This window comes from Neolamprologus brichardi, chromosome 20 (assembly GCF_056152115.1).
Source record: "Neolamprologus brichardi isolate AB-2024 chromosome 20, ASM5615211v1, whole genome shotgun sequence".
NCBI classification, from domain to species: Eukaryota; Metazoa; Chordata; class Actinopteri; order Cichliformes; family Cichlidae; genus Neolamprologus; species Neolamprologus brichardi.
This window is the reverse complement of record NC_142123.1, coordinates 26,889,634-26,904,130: the sequence shown is the minus strand read 5'-3', so window position 1 is coordinate 26,904,130 and position 14,497 is coordinate 26,889,634. Positions and strand designations below refer to the sequence as shown.

Sequence of the window (14,497 nt, the reverse complement as noted above, 5' to 3'; positions counted from 1 at the left end):
ATTTACACCAAATGACGCAGGCTGTAATCTGCAGTATTTCCCTTTTGAGGACTCACTGTCAGCAGTTCTCAGGCCACACCTTCATCATTTCATTCATCCATTTCTTCTTATCTCCTTAATTGAGATTTCTTCTTCTTGCTTACATGTGACTTTCAACCAGCCCTCTGACTAAACAATTATATCTGGGGGAGGACGGCTTCTTTACGTGTCCAAATCATCACAGGCTTCTTGACGCCCCCACCTCTCACTGTAATTTACTTCGACGTCTTGAAACTTTAACTGCCACTTCACCAGTTTCCGTGGTTAGCCCATTTAAAGCATCATTTTTGCTTATATAATAGAATAGACTGATTTTTTTCAGTGATTTATATTAAGGTAAAGACCCCACAGTAATACAGAGAAAACCCCACAGTCAGACAAGCACCCTCCTACTGGTGACAGTGGGAAGGAAGAACTTTCTTTTAACAAGAAGAAACCTCCAGCAGAACCAGGCTCAGGGAGGGGCAGCTGTCTGTCATGAACAGTTGAGGAATTACAGATTTCTTTGGACTGTGAACCATCCAAAGCCACTTTAGTGTGATCTAAAAATACAAAGATGAGGCTAGAAATGAACATAGAGCCACTTAAATATATTTCCTGTATCGTTTGACTTCCCTAAAATATTGTGTTTGCCTCCGCAGGTCCCACAGATCTGAGTATGAAATCTGTCGGCCCAAACTCCTCCTCCTCCAGCTCCAACAGTCACGGTCAGGGAGGTGGCGGAGGCGGCGCTTCCGCTCAGCTCAGCCCTCCGGAGGTGACAGCGGTGAGGCAGCTCATCGCGGGGTACCGGGAGTCCGCGGCCTTCCTGCTCCGCTCAGCAGACGAGCTGGAAAACCTGATCCTGCAGCAGAACTGAGTCCGAGCCACACCGTGCCAGCTCCCTGCCCCCTCCTCGGCCTGTCCGTCTCGGGGCAGACTCTCACATACAAAGACACAGTTGTACACGAGTGATACTGCAGCGCACAGTGGGCCCTGTAGGTATGATACTTATCCCCACATGTTTATGTCTTTGGGCGGGCCAGAACATATCACAGGCTGAAAGATGTTTATTTATGCATTTGGTTCACTTTGACCTTATAGTGCCCTGTTATCTGTAGCCATTCATCCCATTCAATTCATCTTAGCACCTCAACCTCCATTTGTCTCAGGAAGTGATGATCTATGTGGAAAAAAAAAAAGGAAAATAGGAAAAATTGGTGCACAGACTGAGGTGTGGAATCAGCTTAACCACCGTAACGCCAAGTCAGCTCATTTGTGCAGACGTTTGGACAAATGAATAGTTTCCTAGCAGTGAATTAGCATCATTATTTCTTTCTATTTGTGTGTAAAATATGCTGTACAGTGGCATGATTTGATTGGGTCATGTGAATCGAGTCGTTTCTAAATGATAACCGGATAACTGAAAGTCCACAGATGAATTGCTGCTAAAAGATGTGGCGACCTGCCACTTGACCTGTTAACCTCAACAGCTACTGTCGGATATGCTGACTTTCATATATATATAAATATATATATATATACTCCAAAAAAATAATAAGATTAAAAAATGTTACAAAGTAGAGCACGAAAATATCAGCAGTGACAGTGTTTGACAGTTTTCACCTGTAAAGTTTGACCAAAACAAGCAGATCCATCAACGCGTGGTCAATATTATACCTCTGTTCTGCTCGGTCGGAGTGATTTCCAGACTACGAGACAAAGAGTCATTACCCAGCGCACCTTTTCGTTTTCACTTATCCTACTATGAATATTTCTATCACGGGCAGTTTCTCATTACTCAAAGGGAAGGAGGCTTTTTCGGAAGCCTGGGTATGCAAATTGAGGTCACAGACTCCTGTCAGGGAGAGAAAGGAGATGAATTTATTGTTTAGACTCTTGGTTTTATAACCAGAAAAGTGGAAAAAGGTGCAATATTGAAGATAATCGGTAATGGTTGCTGAAATGACTTGATGAGGCATTTTAAGAGGGTTAACTACCCTCCCCTCTTGCTGTAACTGTCAAGTTGTAAAAAGTGATGATATCCCATGCAGCATTGTAGCCAATTTCAATGTTGTTGTTTGTTGTGATTACTGATCTTTATCGCTAACCTCATAACTGAGGCACTTTCGTGTACTTGGATCAGTCAGTGACAAAAAAGGAAAAAAGGGACCTGGCAGAAAAAAACGGGACTTTATGTTGCACGTCTTTTTCAGGGGAGGGCGGGTTGTTTCGTGGAGGAAGTGTTTAGTGACTGTTCTTACGTTTAGAAAAGGTACATAGAGCTCACATGCATCCATTAGAGACTGCGGCGGAGGCCGTGTGAGCGCGCGAGCGGGCGGGATGTTCAGACAAAAAGAAACTCCTTCGTCTGGGCGTCTGAATCGTCCCCTCTGACCCTGCATCACAGTCTCATTAAAAACACGTCTGAAAACACACAGTTTGAAAAGAAGCAAGAGACAATCTTTGAAAAAGATGTAATCACATCACAGTTTACTCTCCCAGCTCTCTGCTATGGTGTGTGTGTGTTTATGTTTGTGCATGTGTGTGGACTGAGGACACAAATGAGTACTCAAAGCCGATCAAGAGCACAGCCTCACAATTTTTAATGGTGAGTCACTCAGCACAAAGACAGTTCTGTATGTGTGTGTGTTTGTGTGTGTGTTTCTTTTAATCCTTTCTGTCGATGTTGACAGTGTGTTGATTTCCCGTTTGTGTATAAGTGGAGTGACCCAGTGTAAACAGCATCAATCTGTGACGATTTAATTCAGTAGGCTGAAACATTCCAGACAAAGACTCTTCGAGCAGCCGAAAGCGGCTCGCACCTTACTGATTTGTCAAAGTTTAGAGAGCTATATTTCTGTATGTATCACAAATCCTATCACATGTATCATTAATCAGTCTCTTCAGGGTCATTCACCTCTTTCTCACCACCTGCAGTCCTGGCTAGTGAGTCGGGACCTGTGTTTTATTACCATGTCATGATTGGGCTGCATTCACATTTACATTCACATTTAAATTCTATTATCTATTGCAAGTTTGGAAGCACTTTATAGCTCAGGATTAAGGTAACACAATGATTTGAGTGTGTTTTTACCTCATTTGAATAATTAGCTGCAGTTCTGACAAATGATTATAACAAAGGATAATCTGACATAAGTCACAATCAGAGGTAGTTTTCATCAAGAAACAAAAAAACAAAAAACAAAACAGCAGACAGCTCCTTTTATCGGAGTTTAAACTCATCAGTGTGTTTGGTCCATCTGAGCGGTGTTTCATAATAGAGGAAAGAAGCAATGCTTGTTATGAAAGGCCTGAATAAGCCTTGTTGGAGACCATCCCTAAAGCTGATAATGACCAATCAGATTTCTTTCACTTATTCAGTTAAGGTTCCCAAGGGGCTGGAGCCTGTTTGAAGTGTCATACAGTGCTAACCACTGTGCTGCCCCTAGTAGTCTTAGCTTTGGAAAAGTCCGACTTCAAACTTTAGTTTGATTAGTTCATAGATAAGAAAACAGAAAAGTAGCTGTAACGTTCGTGGCTGAATAACCGTGAAAGATATAATAAAGAGATTTAAAAGAAAAGGTTCAGCAAAGTTAAAAAAAAAAAGGTTAGCAGTGGCCTCTGGGGCTGAACAATGAAGTCGCAGTTCAAGAGCTGTTCTGTCTTTTGGCCAAGGTATAGCAAACACTTTAAAAAATGACTGAAAAAACATCAAAGCTAATCGCACTCAGCGGCCTGAAATTAGCAGAGAAATGTACGAGTTAGTCTGAAATCTTTTCAACTTTTATATACTTTAGATATGATTTCAATGACATGTAACCAAGGAGCCAAATTGCTTTCAGACTTAATTAGTTAGACCTACAGCAGGCCATAGCAATGAAATTTGTTATACAGCACTGAAACTGGGCTACAGCTTACAGGTGTGCCAGTCATCCTAATAAACCTGCTTTTTACGGAGTAGATGGTCATGATTGGCTAGAATGGGCAGAACTGGAAACATTTTAACCAAGTGGCAAAAATAGCAAAGTGCCAAAAACTGCAGTTCCTCTAGTGACCACTTGAGGCTGTAAAGCTCAAGGTAGGGGATGTAATCAGAGTCTGCTAGGCCTCACCCTGGCTAATTTATGTTATCGCCTTGTTTTTGCTGTTCGTGCCTTTTGTAGAATTTTTAATGGGAAAATCTGAGACATTTTATTTTTTGCTGCGCAGTGCAAATATCCAGAAAGTTTGTGATTGGCACGTTAAATTCTAGTGTTTTATTAACTAGATGAAAAGTGTCTATGCTTGGACTTATTTGGATGCAGTTTTTGTCCCAGGCTTGCTGATATCTCAGCAATCTGCCTTCTTATCCACATATGATCACTTCTGGCTCCAAAAATCCCAACATGTCTCAGTCAAAATGCTTAAACTGAGGCTTCACAAACCAATTAATCACACGAGAGCCATCTTTTATATGGAATTTATGGTTTAAGCCTCCTAAAGGTGAGTGAATTCGTGATGTTGCTGAAACAGCCTTGGTTTAACTGGTCATCTCACTTTATGAAACACCCCTCTGGCCTCACACAGACATAATCATAGATGTACAGGGGACGTGAGTCCTCACGCACGTCTTCCTCGTCTCCTCCAACCTGCTTGTTTGTTACTGTAGCCATAGCAGATCCTCCACATGTGACACCTTGTTGAACCTCGTCCCATCTTCACAACCAAACATTTGCTTGCAGATCGATATTTTGTCTCAAGTCTACGCTGAGCAACATTTTAGCTGTGCTAGAGTTACTGTGATCAACGACAACCATTAGTTGTCATGTTGTTGTTTTTGTTTTGTTCCGTTTTGGTTTCTTTTGATAATGCCCAATGGATTTTCTCTTTGTATTGACTGGACAATGTAATCTATTGGTGTTGATTAAAATGCCCTGGTAGCTTGTGGATTGCTAAAGTGGTCTGATAAATGTACTGTATAGCTGTACAAAGAGTGATAAAAGATGTTTTAAACCTTTTCTTTTTTCTGTGGGTACAGCGCTGTTTAAAAAAAAAAAAAAATCAAAGTGGTTTAGCCCTTGCCTGTTTTAACTTATCATTTGGTGGTGGTCTGTATTACTTCTATTGTTATTTATATTATTTCAATTGTTGCCTCTTCTGCACGGATAAGTGACTGTAGCTCTGTGCAGGAGGTTGTACTGTAAACCTGTGTGAAGCTTTGTATTTTTCCCCTCTGGTTTTGGACTCAGTGAAAGTGTGATGTTTACATGTACAGTTTTTCAGAATATTTTGCTTTTGTTTGTTTTTCGCGTTTTATTCCGACATATTTTTTGCCTCTCACACTTATTCCTCTCCTTCTAATCTGTGTACATTTGCCCAGGTATTTTCTTTTTGTTGTTTCATTGCATCAAGTGCAGACGTGACCTCTTTGACTACCTGGTCACATGGTCAGAGTGTGCCGTGACAACTGGCTGCGGTCGGCTCGGCGTTGTGGTGGCTTCCAGCATTATAAAAGTTAATATTAAGTAAAACGGGAGCTTCGCAACTTCTCAAAGTGGACCAGCAAAGATTAATTAAGGATTTTGATTACTTTAATCAGCTGTTTTAAACGACTATTGTGGCCTAAACGGAGAACGATGGAGTGTAGGTACATTTATTTTCTACATGAAGTGCTCATAATCTTTTAATATCCCGGCCGCGTTGTCAGGGAAAACTCCTTGTCCTTAACCCGACAGGTGTCCTGAAAGGTACACTTTGACCTGTTGTAATATCTCCTCGGTAACATAAAAGCCATTCCCCTCTCCTGGCCTTTTAAGGGGAACCCATAAACCTCAGGTAATACTGAATCTCCAAGTTTAGTTTTTATCCGCTGATTTCCTCTGAAATGAGATTTAAATCTCTTAACGAAAACCATTAACATTTATATGAGATGTCTATTGTTTTGTACATTTATCATTGTGATTTAAAAGTGGAGCTTTTTCCAGTACCTGTGACTTAATTTTTTGGAGTGTTTATAGGTATGGATATTTATTATTATATGTGAAACTACAAAAAGACAAAAGAAAAAGGTTGAACCTGTTTCATTTGTATGTTTCATGCAAAACTGTCCAGGTGAGATTCTCTCTGCCTCTTACATATCACTAATGAGGGACCTGTGTTTGTTTGGAAATAGCGCTTTTTCAGTGTTGCATCAACGCTATGAAAAAAAAAAAACACCAGTGGTTTACCAACAGCAGAGTTGCAAGGCTCTCCTCTTCTCCTGAGATGTCAGTAATTGAATAAAACAGTGCGATGAGCTATCAAACTGAGACCTCGGCTCGTGGTGTTTTACTTTTTTTCTTTAATTTCTGCAAAAATAAAGAGTCTCAGTTCAGTTTATTTATATAGCACCAAATCACAAGAACAGTTGCCTCAAGGGACTTTATATTGTAAATGTATTGTATTATATTTATATTGTGAGATTGTTGTAATCCTAACAATCAAAAGACCTCCTATGAGCAAGCACCAGACAAGAGTGGCAAGGAAAAACTCCCCTTTAACAGGAAGAAACCTCCAGCGGAACCAGGGTCAGGGAGGAGGGCCATGCTATGGAAGAGAGCCAGAGATTATTAATAAGCAATTATTAAATGCGAAGTTGTGAATAAACACATAGCAAGCAAAAACAAAACAGTGCATCATGGGAAGCTCCCAGCAGTCTGCACCTATTACAGCGTAACTAAGGGTGGATTCAGGCTCACCTGATCCAAGCCTAAATATATGCTTTATCAAAAAGGAAAATTTGAAGCTTTATCAAAGAAGTAGAGATGGTGTCTGTCTCTTGAGCTGGTTCCACAGACAAGGGGCCTGAAAGCTGAGGGCTCTGCCTCCCATTCATCTTTTAAATACTCTAGGAACCACAAGCAAATGAGCAGTCTGACAGTGAAGTGCTCTATTGAGGTGATATAGTACTATGAGGTCATTAAGATAAGGCGAGGCCTGATTATTTAAGACCTTGTGGGTAAGGAGAAGAATTTTAAATTCTGACTCAATGAAGAGAAGCCAGTATGGGAGAAATATGCTCTCTCTTTCTACTCCCTGGCAGTACTCTTGCTGCAGCATTTTGAATCAACTGAAGGCTGCTTCAACACTTACTCATTTTATTCAGTATTAAGCATATTGTGCACAAGAGGGCAGCAGAGCCACAGAAAGCAGATGGAAAAGTAATGATTAATGTTTACAAAGGAACCAAATAAATGCTGCATATAGCACAGCCTTACAGACAGTAGTTCAATGTGTAAATGTTCATTTAAAGTTTCTTTATTGCAAATGTTTAAACACAATCTATAGGAAAATAGAAATAAAGCAAAACAGTTTAATAAAACGCACTACGACAAAACAAAATTATAAGTACTTAAAGTTTATTTAAGGTGCTTTTCATAGGTAAACAAATACAAATCTGCCCATGCCAAAGGCAAAGTGGACGGACAGAAGCCAAACATAAACATAGTAGTACAAAATTACAAACACTTAAATGCCTGTTTGAATAGATGAGTTTTGAGCTGCTTTTTAAACGATGCCAAGAGTCAAGGGAGCAAATACAGAGTGGTAAGCTACTCCATTGTTTTGGAGCTAATACTTAGAAGGCAGAATCCCTTTTTAATTTTCTGATCATGAGAAGGCCTCTATCTGAGGACCTGAGAACCCCAGATTGAAGAAGAGGGGTTGAGCAGTTCCATGACACAGGTGGGGACCTCAGTTTCTAAGGTTGTAAAAGTGACAACCAAGACTTTTGAGATTTCTTTGAAATTGCAAACACTTTAATATTGGAGTTATATGTGAGGACTGACGAGAATGATGAACAAACAAAAACCACAGAAGCAACAATTAAGCAGAAACAAGAGAAGGAAAGAACTTTAGATACTCAAAAGCTCATATTCTCTGGTCTAGTTGAGGACAACAAGACATGGTGGGAGGAAGGAAAACCAAAAAGTACACAAAAAAATTTCTTTATCAAAATAAAAATGAAATGATCAGTCATCCTACACTGAAGCACAAAAAAACCCCAAATACTAAACTTGAGATAGGCCAGAGATAGGAACAGATAAGCAGGAAAAGACTGCAAATCAGAAAACAGCGAAAGTCCCTGCAGAATAGCGAACAGTTAATGGGTCACTTTAAACTTCACGAGAACATGGAGAAATAGTCAGTGCTGTGACATCAGGATATCGTGAGTGCCAGAGACGTAGGGTGCTCACTGCTGGACACAGTGTGCAGCAAGTGCTGCACAGGTAAAGTGTGAATGTTCCAATAATCAGCAATCACATGACAGACTATTGACACATGTCCTCTGTTATTGACTTTGTACTAGTGAGTACACTGACTCAGAACAAGTAAATATTCCCACAAAACAAAATAAAAGTCTGTTTACATCATTCTACATGTCAGCTTATTCAACGGTTATTAGTATTTACAGGCTTTAACTGGCTTAAAATGTTATTAGGAATTAAAAATAATCATTTAACAATCGAAAGCCAGTATTATGATGTAAATGTCTTCTATCACATCACAAACGTGCTCTAATGGATTGAGATTTGAAGACTGTGGAGTGAAGTGAACTCACCGTCATGTTTAAGACACCAGTTTAAGATGATTTTGTGACATAGTGTGTTATCCTGCTGGAAGCAGTCATCAGAAGCTGGGTACACTGTGGTTATAAAGGGACGGGCATGGTCAGGCAGCAATACTCAGGTAGGCTGCAGGCTTCTGCAGTTGGAACCCAAAGTGTGCCAAGAAAATATCCCCCACATAATTAACCCACACACAGCAGCTTGATTTAGCATGGATTGATGCATTCATTTTGTTTTATACCAATTTCTGACCCTACACAACTCACAAGACCAGGAAACATTTTTCCAGTATCTGGCTTCCAATCAACTTGAAGCAGTCGGATCATTTTTCTTTGACCTCTGACATCAACAAGACATTTTCACCCAGACAACTGCTGCGCACTTTTCTCTTTTTCAGACCATCCTCTGAAAATCCTACAGATGGTTGTTTTGGGGGAAAATCCCAGTAAATCAGCAGTTTCTGAACTACTCAGATCAGCCTGTCCAACCAATAACTATGCCACATTTAAACTCACTTACATCATCTTTCCTCTGTGAGTTTCTGCTAGTAGCTGCTGAACTGGCGTATCTAAGTGCGTGAATGTTTTTTGTTTGTTTTAATATTGAAAGTAAAATGGTGGTCATTGAGTCAATAACAATCAAACTGATCATTTGAACTATTTCAAATCATCGGCAGTAAAACAGTTAATGAGGCATTTAAATCTTCTAGTAAAGTCAAACATACATAATAGTATAGCCTCATCAACTGAGTCTTATACGCTTAAATGGGGCCAATCAAAAGGTAACACACAAACGCACACCGTCAATGGCTGATATGTAGCTGCTGTGAAGTTCAATGAATGTAGTGAAGTAAAGCATGAAATAGTCTAATCAAGGCGAATGTAGCATCACTGCTTTAGACCGTGAAAAGAGGCCATATGAAGTGCAAGCTACAATTTGACATAAGTGTTTTCGACCCAAGGTCTATTTTACCACCATTTTTTTATGTTAATTTTATTTCCAAACACTTTATTGTTTTGTTTTTTTTTGTTACATAGAGTTAAGAATAAACTTCACTCAGACATTGTTGGATAAAAGACGCTACTGCAAAGCCTTTGAAATCATAGTGTTTTGAAATGCATTTTTCGGAGTGTCGCTTCAAATCAAAACAGATTTTTTTTCAGTTTGCTAAACTTGATCCTGTGAAGAAAACAAAAACACAGACAAACATCTGTGACCTGTGAAGAAAATCAATCAGGATTGGATTTCAACATGAAATGTCCCTCAGTGACAGATGAACCCACATTCTTAGGCCATGCTGCCAGTCAAACATAGACATAAAAAGGATGCGAGCAGTGCCCCTGCAAACAGTATAAACCCTTTTAACTGAGAAGTCAAACAAAGCGGATTCCTGTTATTCCTGTTATCTTATCAAAGCAGTTTAAAGTTGTACATTTGGTGGGAGTCAGAGGCTGGACTTTGGGGAGGCATCAATTCAACCAGACAACCAGATACCTTTGACCCACATTCCCCATTTATCTTTAGACTGTCTGATCTGGATGGGAGCTCTGCCAGGCTCTTTCACTGCACAGAGTCAGCATTCAGAAAAGATATGATTTCCTAAACTATTTCACCTTCATGCATCATATAGAGAAAAACAACATACCCTAAAGAATAACACAAACCTGAAGTAGTGTACTTCTGTAATAAATCCTTAGATGGAGGGACATCTTTAGGATTTTTTAAATGGGAAACCAAACACCAGTTAGGCCTCTGCAGGGGAAATATTAAACATGCATCAGAAGACCTGGCTGACAATATGGCGGCTGCACTGAAGGTCATGATATTAACAAAATTTATACTATACTGAGTTTATATTTTATGCTTCTGATGGTCGAAGTAAAGAAAAGTGTCTCACACATTCTTTGGCGCAGCTCCTCAGTTCATCCTCTGTCCAAAACAAGCCCACTTTCTTCTTATTGGCTGCCCTTCACATACAGAAGAATTTAAACAGCATGTGGGCAGAGTTTCTGGTCTTACAGCCAGAGAGGTGTACCCGAGGGAGAAAAAGCTGCCTAATAAAATAAAGAATTGCACAATAGATCCTTTAAAAGTTGTGATGACTCTTCAAAATGCTACACAGTTAAAGAAAGCACCCAGAAATTTACATATACATATACAGGAAGCTCCACTACAGTAGCAATGGCCATTAGTCATGTGACTCCTTTGGTAAACATGACACAAATACTGCTAATAATAAGCCAAACTGTGTTTAAAAAGCATCTTTATAAATAGACATAATGATATAGTTTGATATTAAAAAGTGCAACTAAAAAGTCATATAATCAGAGATATTATAAGTGTTTTAAGTCCATTTTTTAAAAAAAGACAGCACATTTTATATTGTAAATTAGTCTGCTGTAGGATTTCTGCATGAAAAGAAGAGCTAGCATGATGATTTTGACCCATTTCAACAGACAGTTCTCACTCATCATTCAAAGTTCACCTTTGCAAATTAAAGGAGTGAGAGAATGGTAGGCAGGGAACCAAACCGCCCACCATGAGGCATTTTCAAAACGTAAAGTAATTATTTTGCATCTATTTGCACAAAAGCTTTGGGTTTATACTTTTATTGGTTAGTGGAGAAAGGACCGAAGTTCAGTAAGCTCACGCTGGCAGTGTTATCAACAATAAACCAGCCTTTTTCAGCTGATCTAGAACTAATAATAATAATAATTATTATTATTATTATTATGGATTGGATTTATATAGCACTTTTCAAGGCACCCAAAGCGCTTTACAACGCCACTATTCATTCACTCTCACATTCACACACTGGTGGAGGCAAGCTACGGTTGTAGCCACAGCTGCCCTGGGGCAGACTGACAGAAGCAAGGCTGCCATATCGAGCCATCGGCCCCTCTGGCCCTCAGTGTCTTGCCCAAGGACACAACAACCAGGACAGAGAGCCCAGGGATCGAACCGGCGACCTTCCGGTTACAGGTGAAGGTCGCCGGTTTCAGATGACTAAAGATGTTTAAAGTTCAATAGGTATAAACCAAACAGGGAATCCAGATAAGGGAAAATTGAGGTGAGGAAAACAATCACAAAGGAGGGAACTCAAGGCACAGCAACATGCAAGGAAGTGTATTAACCAAAATAAAAAAGACAGTGGACATAAGGAGCACAAATACACTAAAACAAAGACAAGACAGACAGAGGCAAAGTCTGAGAAACACTGGAGACAAATAGGAAAACAAAAACACCAAAAGAAGATTAATAAAGTGAATAAACAATCAAAACTCATTAAATACTGCAGAAGAACGTGGCGCCATGACAATAAAAGAGGATCTGGACACCCTGGTGTTTCTTGTATTTGCTGCTCCTGGATGCCCTCACAGCACTTTTTGTTTTGGTCTGTGTTGTTTTTCTTTAACCTCTTAAACCTGTATTTGTCCTTCACTCTGGTCTGTAAACTTTGTACAGAGAAACTCAAGATACCATGTGGAGTCACTAAAAAGACCAGCACGAGGGGAAAGTCCCACGGTAGTGCATTGCCACAGGCTTGCTTGCACTCAGCTTGGATCACGAGACATTTTTAGACCCGAGTGCCTCCCTGACACACCGCCAGGAGTAGGTCAGCTCTGGAGGGCATTAAGAACAGGTTGTACCATTTTTAAATCAGTTGTATAACTTAAAGTTCTGACTGCATGAATCATGTCTGACACGGCTGTAAATGATCAGCATAGAGTACTGGAACTGTTTGCATTTCTGGTTTGTCCAGATAGATTATCTTGTGAACAGGACAGTACTGCACGTAGACTTTGCTCAGTTTATTCTTAGCTGTCAGTCTATAGTTTACAAAGGCTTCTCTGACTTGTAGTTCAAGGAAACACCTATTGATCCTCCTGTTATCATTAATCTGTTATATAGTTATTTTATGATGATAGTCTTACACAAGACTATGGTTTTAAAGGAAATGTGCTATGGTGATAGTTCACAGTTCAATTAAAAGTTGGATGTTGGATGTTGGATGGTTGGATGTTGGCAACTGTTCTTCTCACTGTGTACCTGAATCCTTGTAAACAAGAGGAAAACAGGATGTATGATCGGTAAAGGCCTTATCAGTCATCCGTGACTTGGTTGACTTAGTTCTGCATCTTTATGGTGCCAATTTGCTGCAGTAGCTCAGGTTGCATGAGCTGACCCCAATACTTAAATTAGTACCAAGAAGAATGTAACAATGCTCATGACAGCCAATGAGGATCAGATTCAAAATTTTCCCCTCCTTCTGTTTCGGAGAGCAGTTGCTAAACGCGGTGACTATGAAAGATACTCTACCAGGAATGATTTCTGTGATGATGGTAATGCTGTGTAGCACTGCATGCATCAGCAAGTTTAGCATTTGTACACAAGATGTCAAAGTAGCTCTTTTTAAAACATACAGTCCAGCACATTTGTGGTTGAACTTTGGAACAACATGTCATTGGGTAGATGATGAATGCATTAAGGATTTTGTTTGGGACCAATAATGTTCCTCTCGTGATGCACAGAAAAATGTTGTGTATAAATTTAAGACAAAATTAATTAATTTCTGTAATATTCGCTTTCACTGAACACTCTAATGTTTGTGGAAAAGCTGGAATAAATGCACAGTTGTGCAACTATATACGAGAGTAGACAACAGTTAATAAAATGCAGTAGTGACATGGAGAGGAGAGTGGAGAATAAATATTGTGTGCATCATAGGATTTCTCCCAGCTGACTACATTTCTAAAGGATAGTTCAGAGTCACCCAGTCCAGCCCAAACTGTATGTTTTGTCAAAAAGGAACGTTTAATCTTAAAATCTTAAGAGGAGAGCAGGTCTGTCTCCATTCTAAGAACCACAAATAAGCCTGGACTCAGCTTGAGTTCTCTGGTGGGAGGATGTGGTACAAAGAGGCCTGGATCATTCAGTCCACTTTATGCGAGAAGCAGAATTCTAACCCAATTCTGGATTCAACAAGAACCAATAAAGAAAAGCTAAAACGCAGCTCATTACACCCTTTGAACATGTGTTGCACTAAACTTCAAAACATTATTTTCTTAAATCCTTGCCGGCATATCAGGATCTAATCACCTCCTTGAACTTCTTCTCTTACTAATCACATACTAATCCTATAATCACATTTCTAATAAAATGTAATTGTTAATTGTATTTGATTATAAGCACACATCTTTGTCTTTTAATGTGGTATTTAGGTGCTTTCAAATATAAACGAAATCAACATTTAGTCACAAACTGAGAACACATGTAGAATTTTAAGTCTAAGTCTAAGGATCACAGGGGAGCTTTAAAATCTCTCCCGTTGCAGCATTTAGAGAATGAACAGCTTGAATATTTTACAATAATGTGCCCGTCTCTGAAAACAATGGCAGCATGAGCTTTAATAGGAGTGCTTTACATTCATGCTGAGTGGGTTTTATGGTGGCAAACAGCAGCGGGTGCATGGCTGCTGTAGTAGGTGTCTAAACAGTGATTTGTTTTCAGTGAATTTATGCATCTACAGAACAAAACATGAATAAACCCTCTGCATTTTTATTTAACTGTTAATCATACCCGACCGTCCTAACTTTTACTCTCTGCAGCAGTGTGTCTTCCAGGAGCTCGGTGACCCACATTCAAGCTAAGGTGAAGTGTTATATACACTGTAATACCCCTTGTAATAATCGTTTATAATCATAACGAAGTTAAAGAGATTAAGGTTGCTTGGTAAGCAGCGCGCCTCTCTCTCCCCCTACAGAAAAACATCCCATGAACCGCTGCAAATCTGTGGATTTGTCATAATGCTTCCTAAATAAAAGCTCAGTTTCTTTTGACAACCAGTCTGTAAATGTCAATAACAGAAAGAAAATGCGACACACAAGTGC

The 14,497-nt window shown here is 39.6% G+C and overlaps 1 protein-coding gene across 3 annotated transcripts in view; it reads left to right on the top strand.

The window, feature by feature from the left end:
• The window catches only part of nol4la (nucleolar protein 4-like a), a 33,957-nt gene extending 27,667 nt beyond the window's left edge, over positions 1 to 6,290 (top strand). For all 3 annotated transcript variants that reach the window (XM_006794108.3, XM_006794109.3, XM_006794110.3), the window contains one exon: positions 681 to 6,290. In XM_006794108.3, coding sequence (XP_006794171.2) covers positions 681 to 898 — 218 coding nt within the window. In that variant the 3' untranslated portion in view covers positions 899 to 6,290. The remainder of the gene's footprint in view (positions 1 to 680) is intronic.
• The last annotated feature ends 8,207 nt before the right edge of the window (positions 6,291 to 14,497 follow it).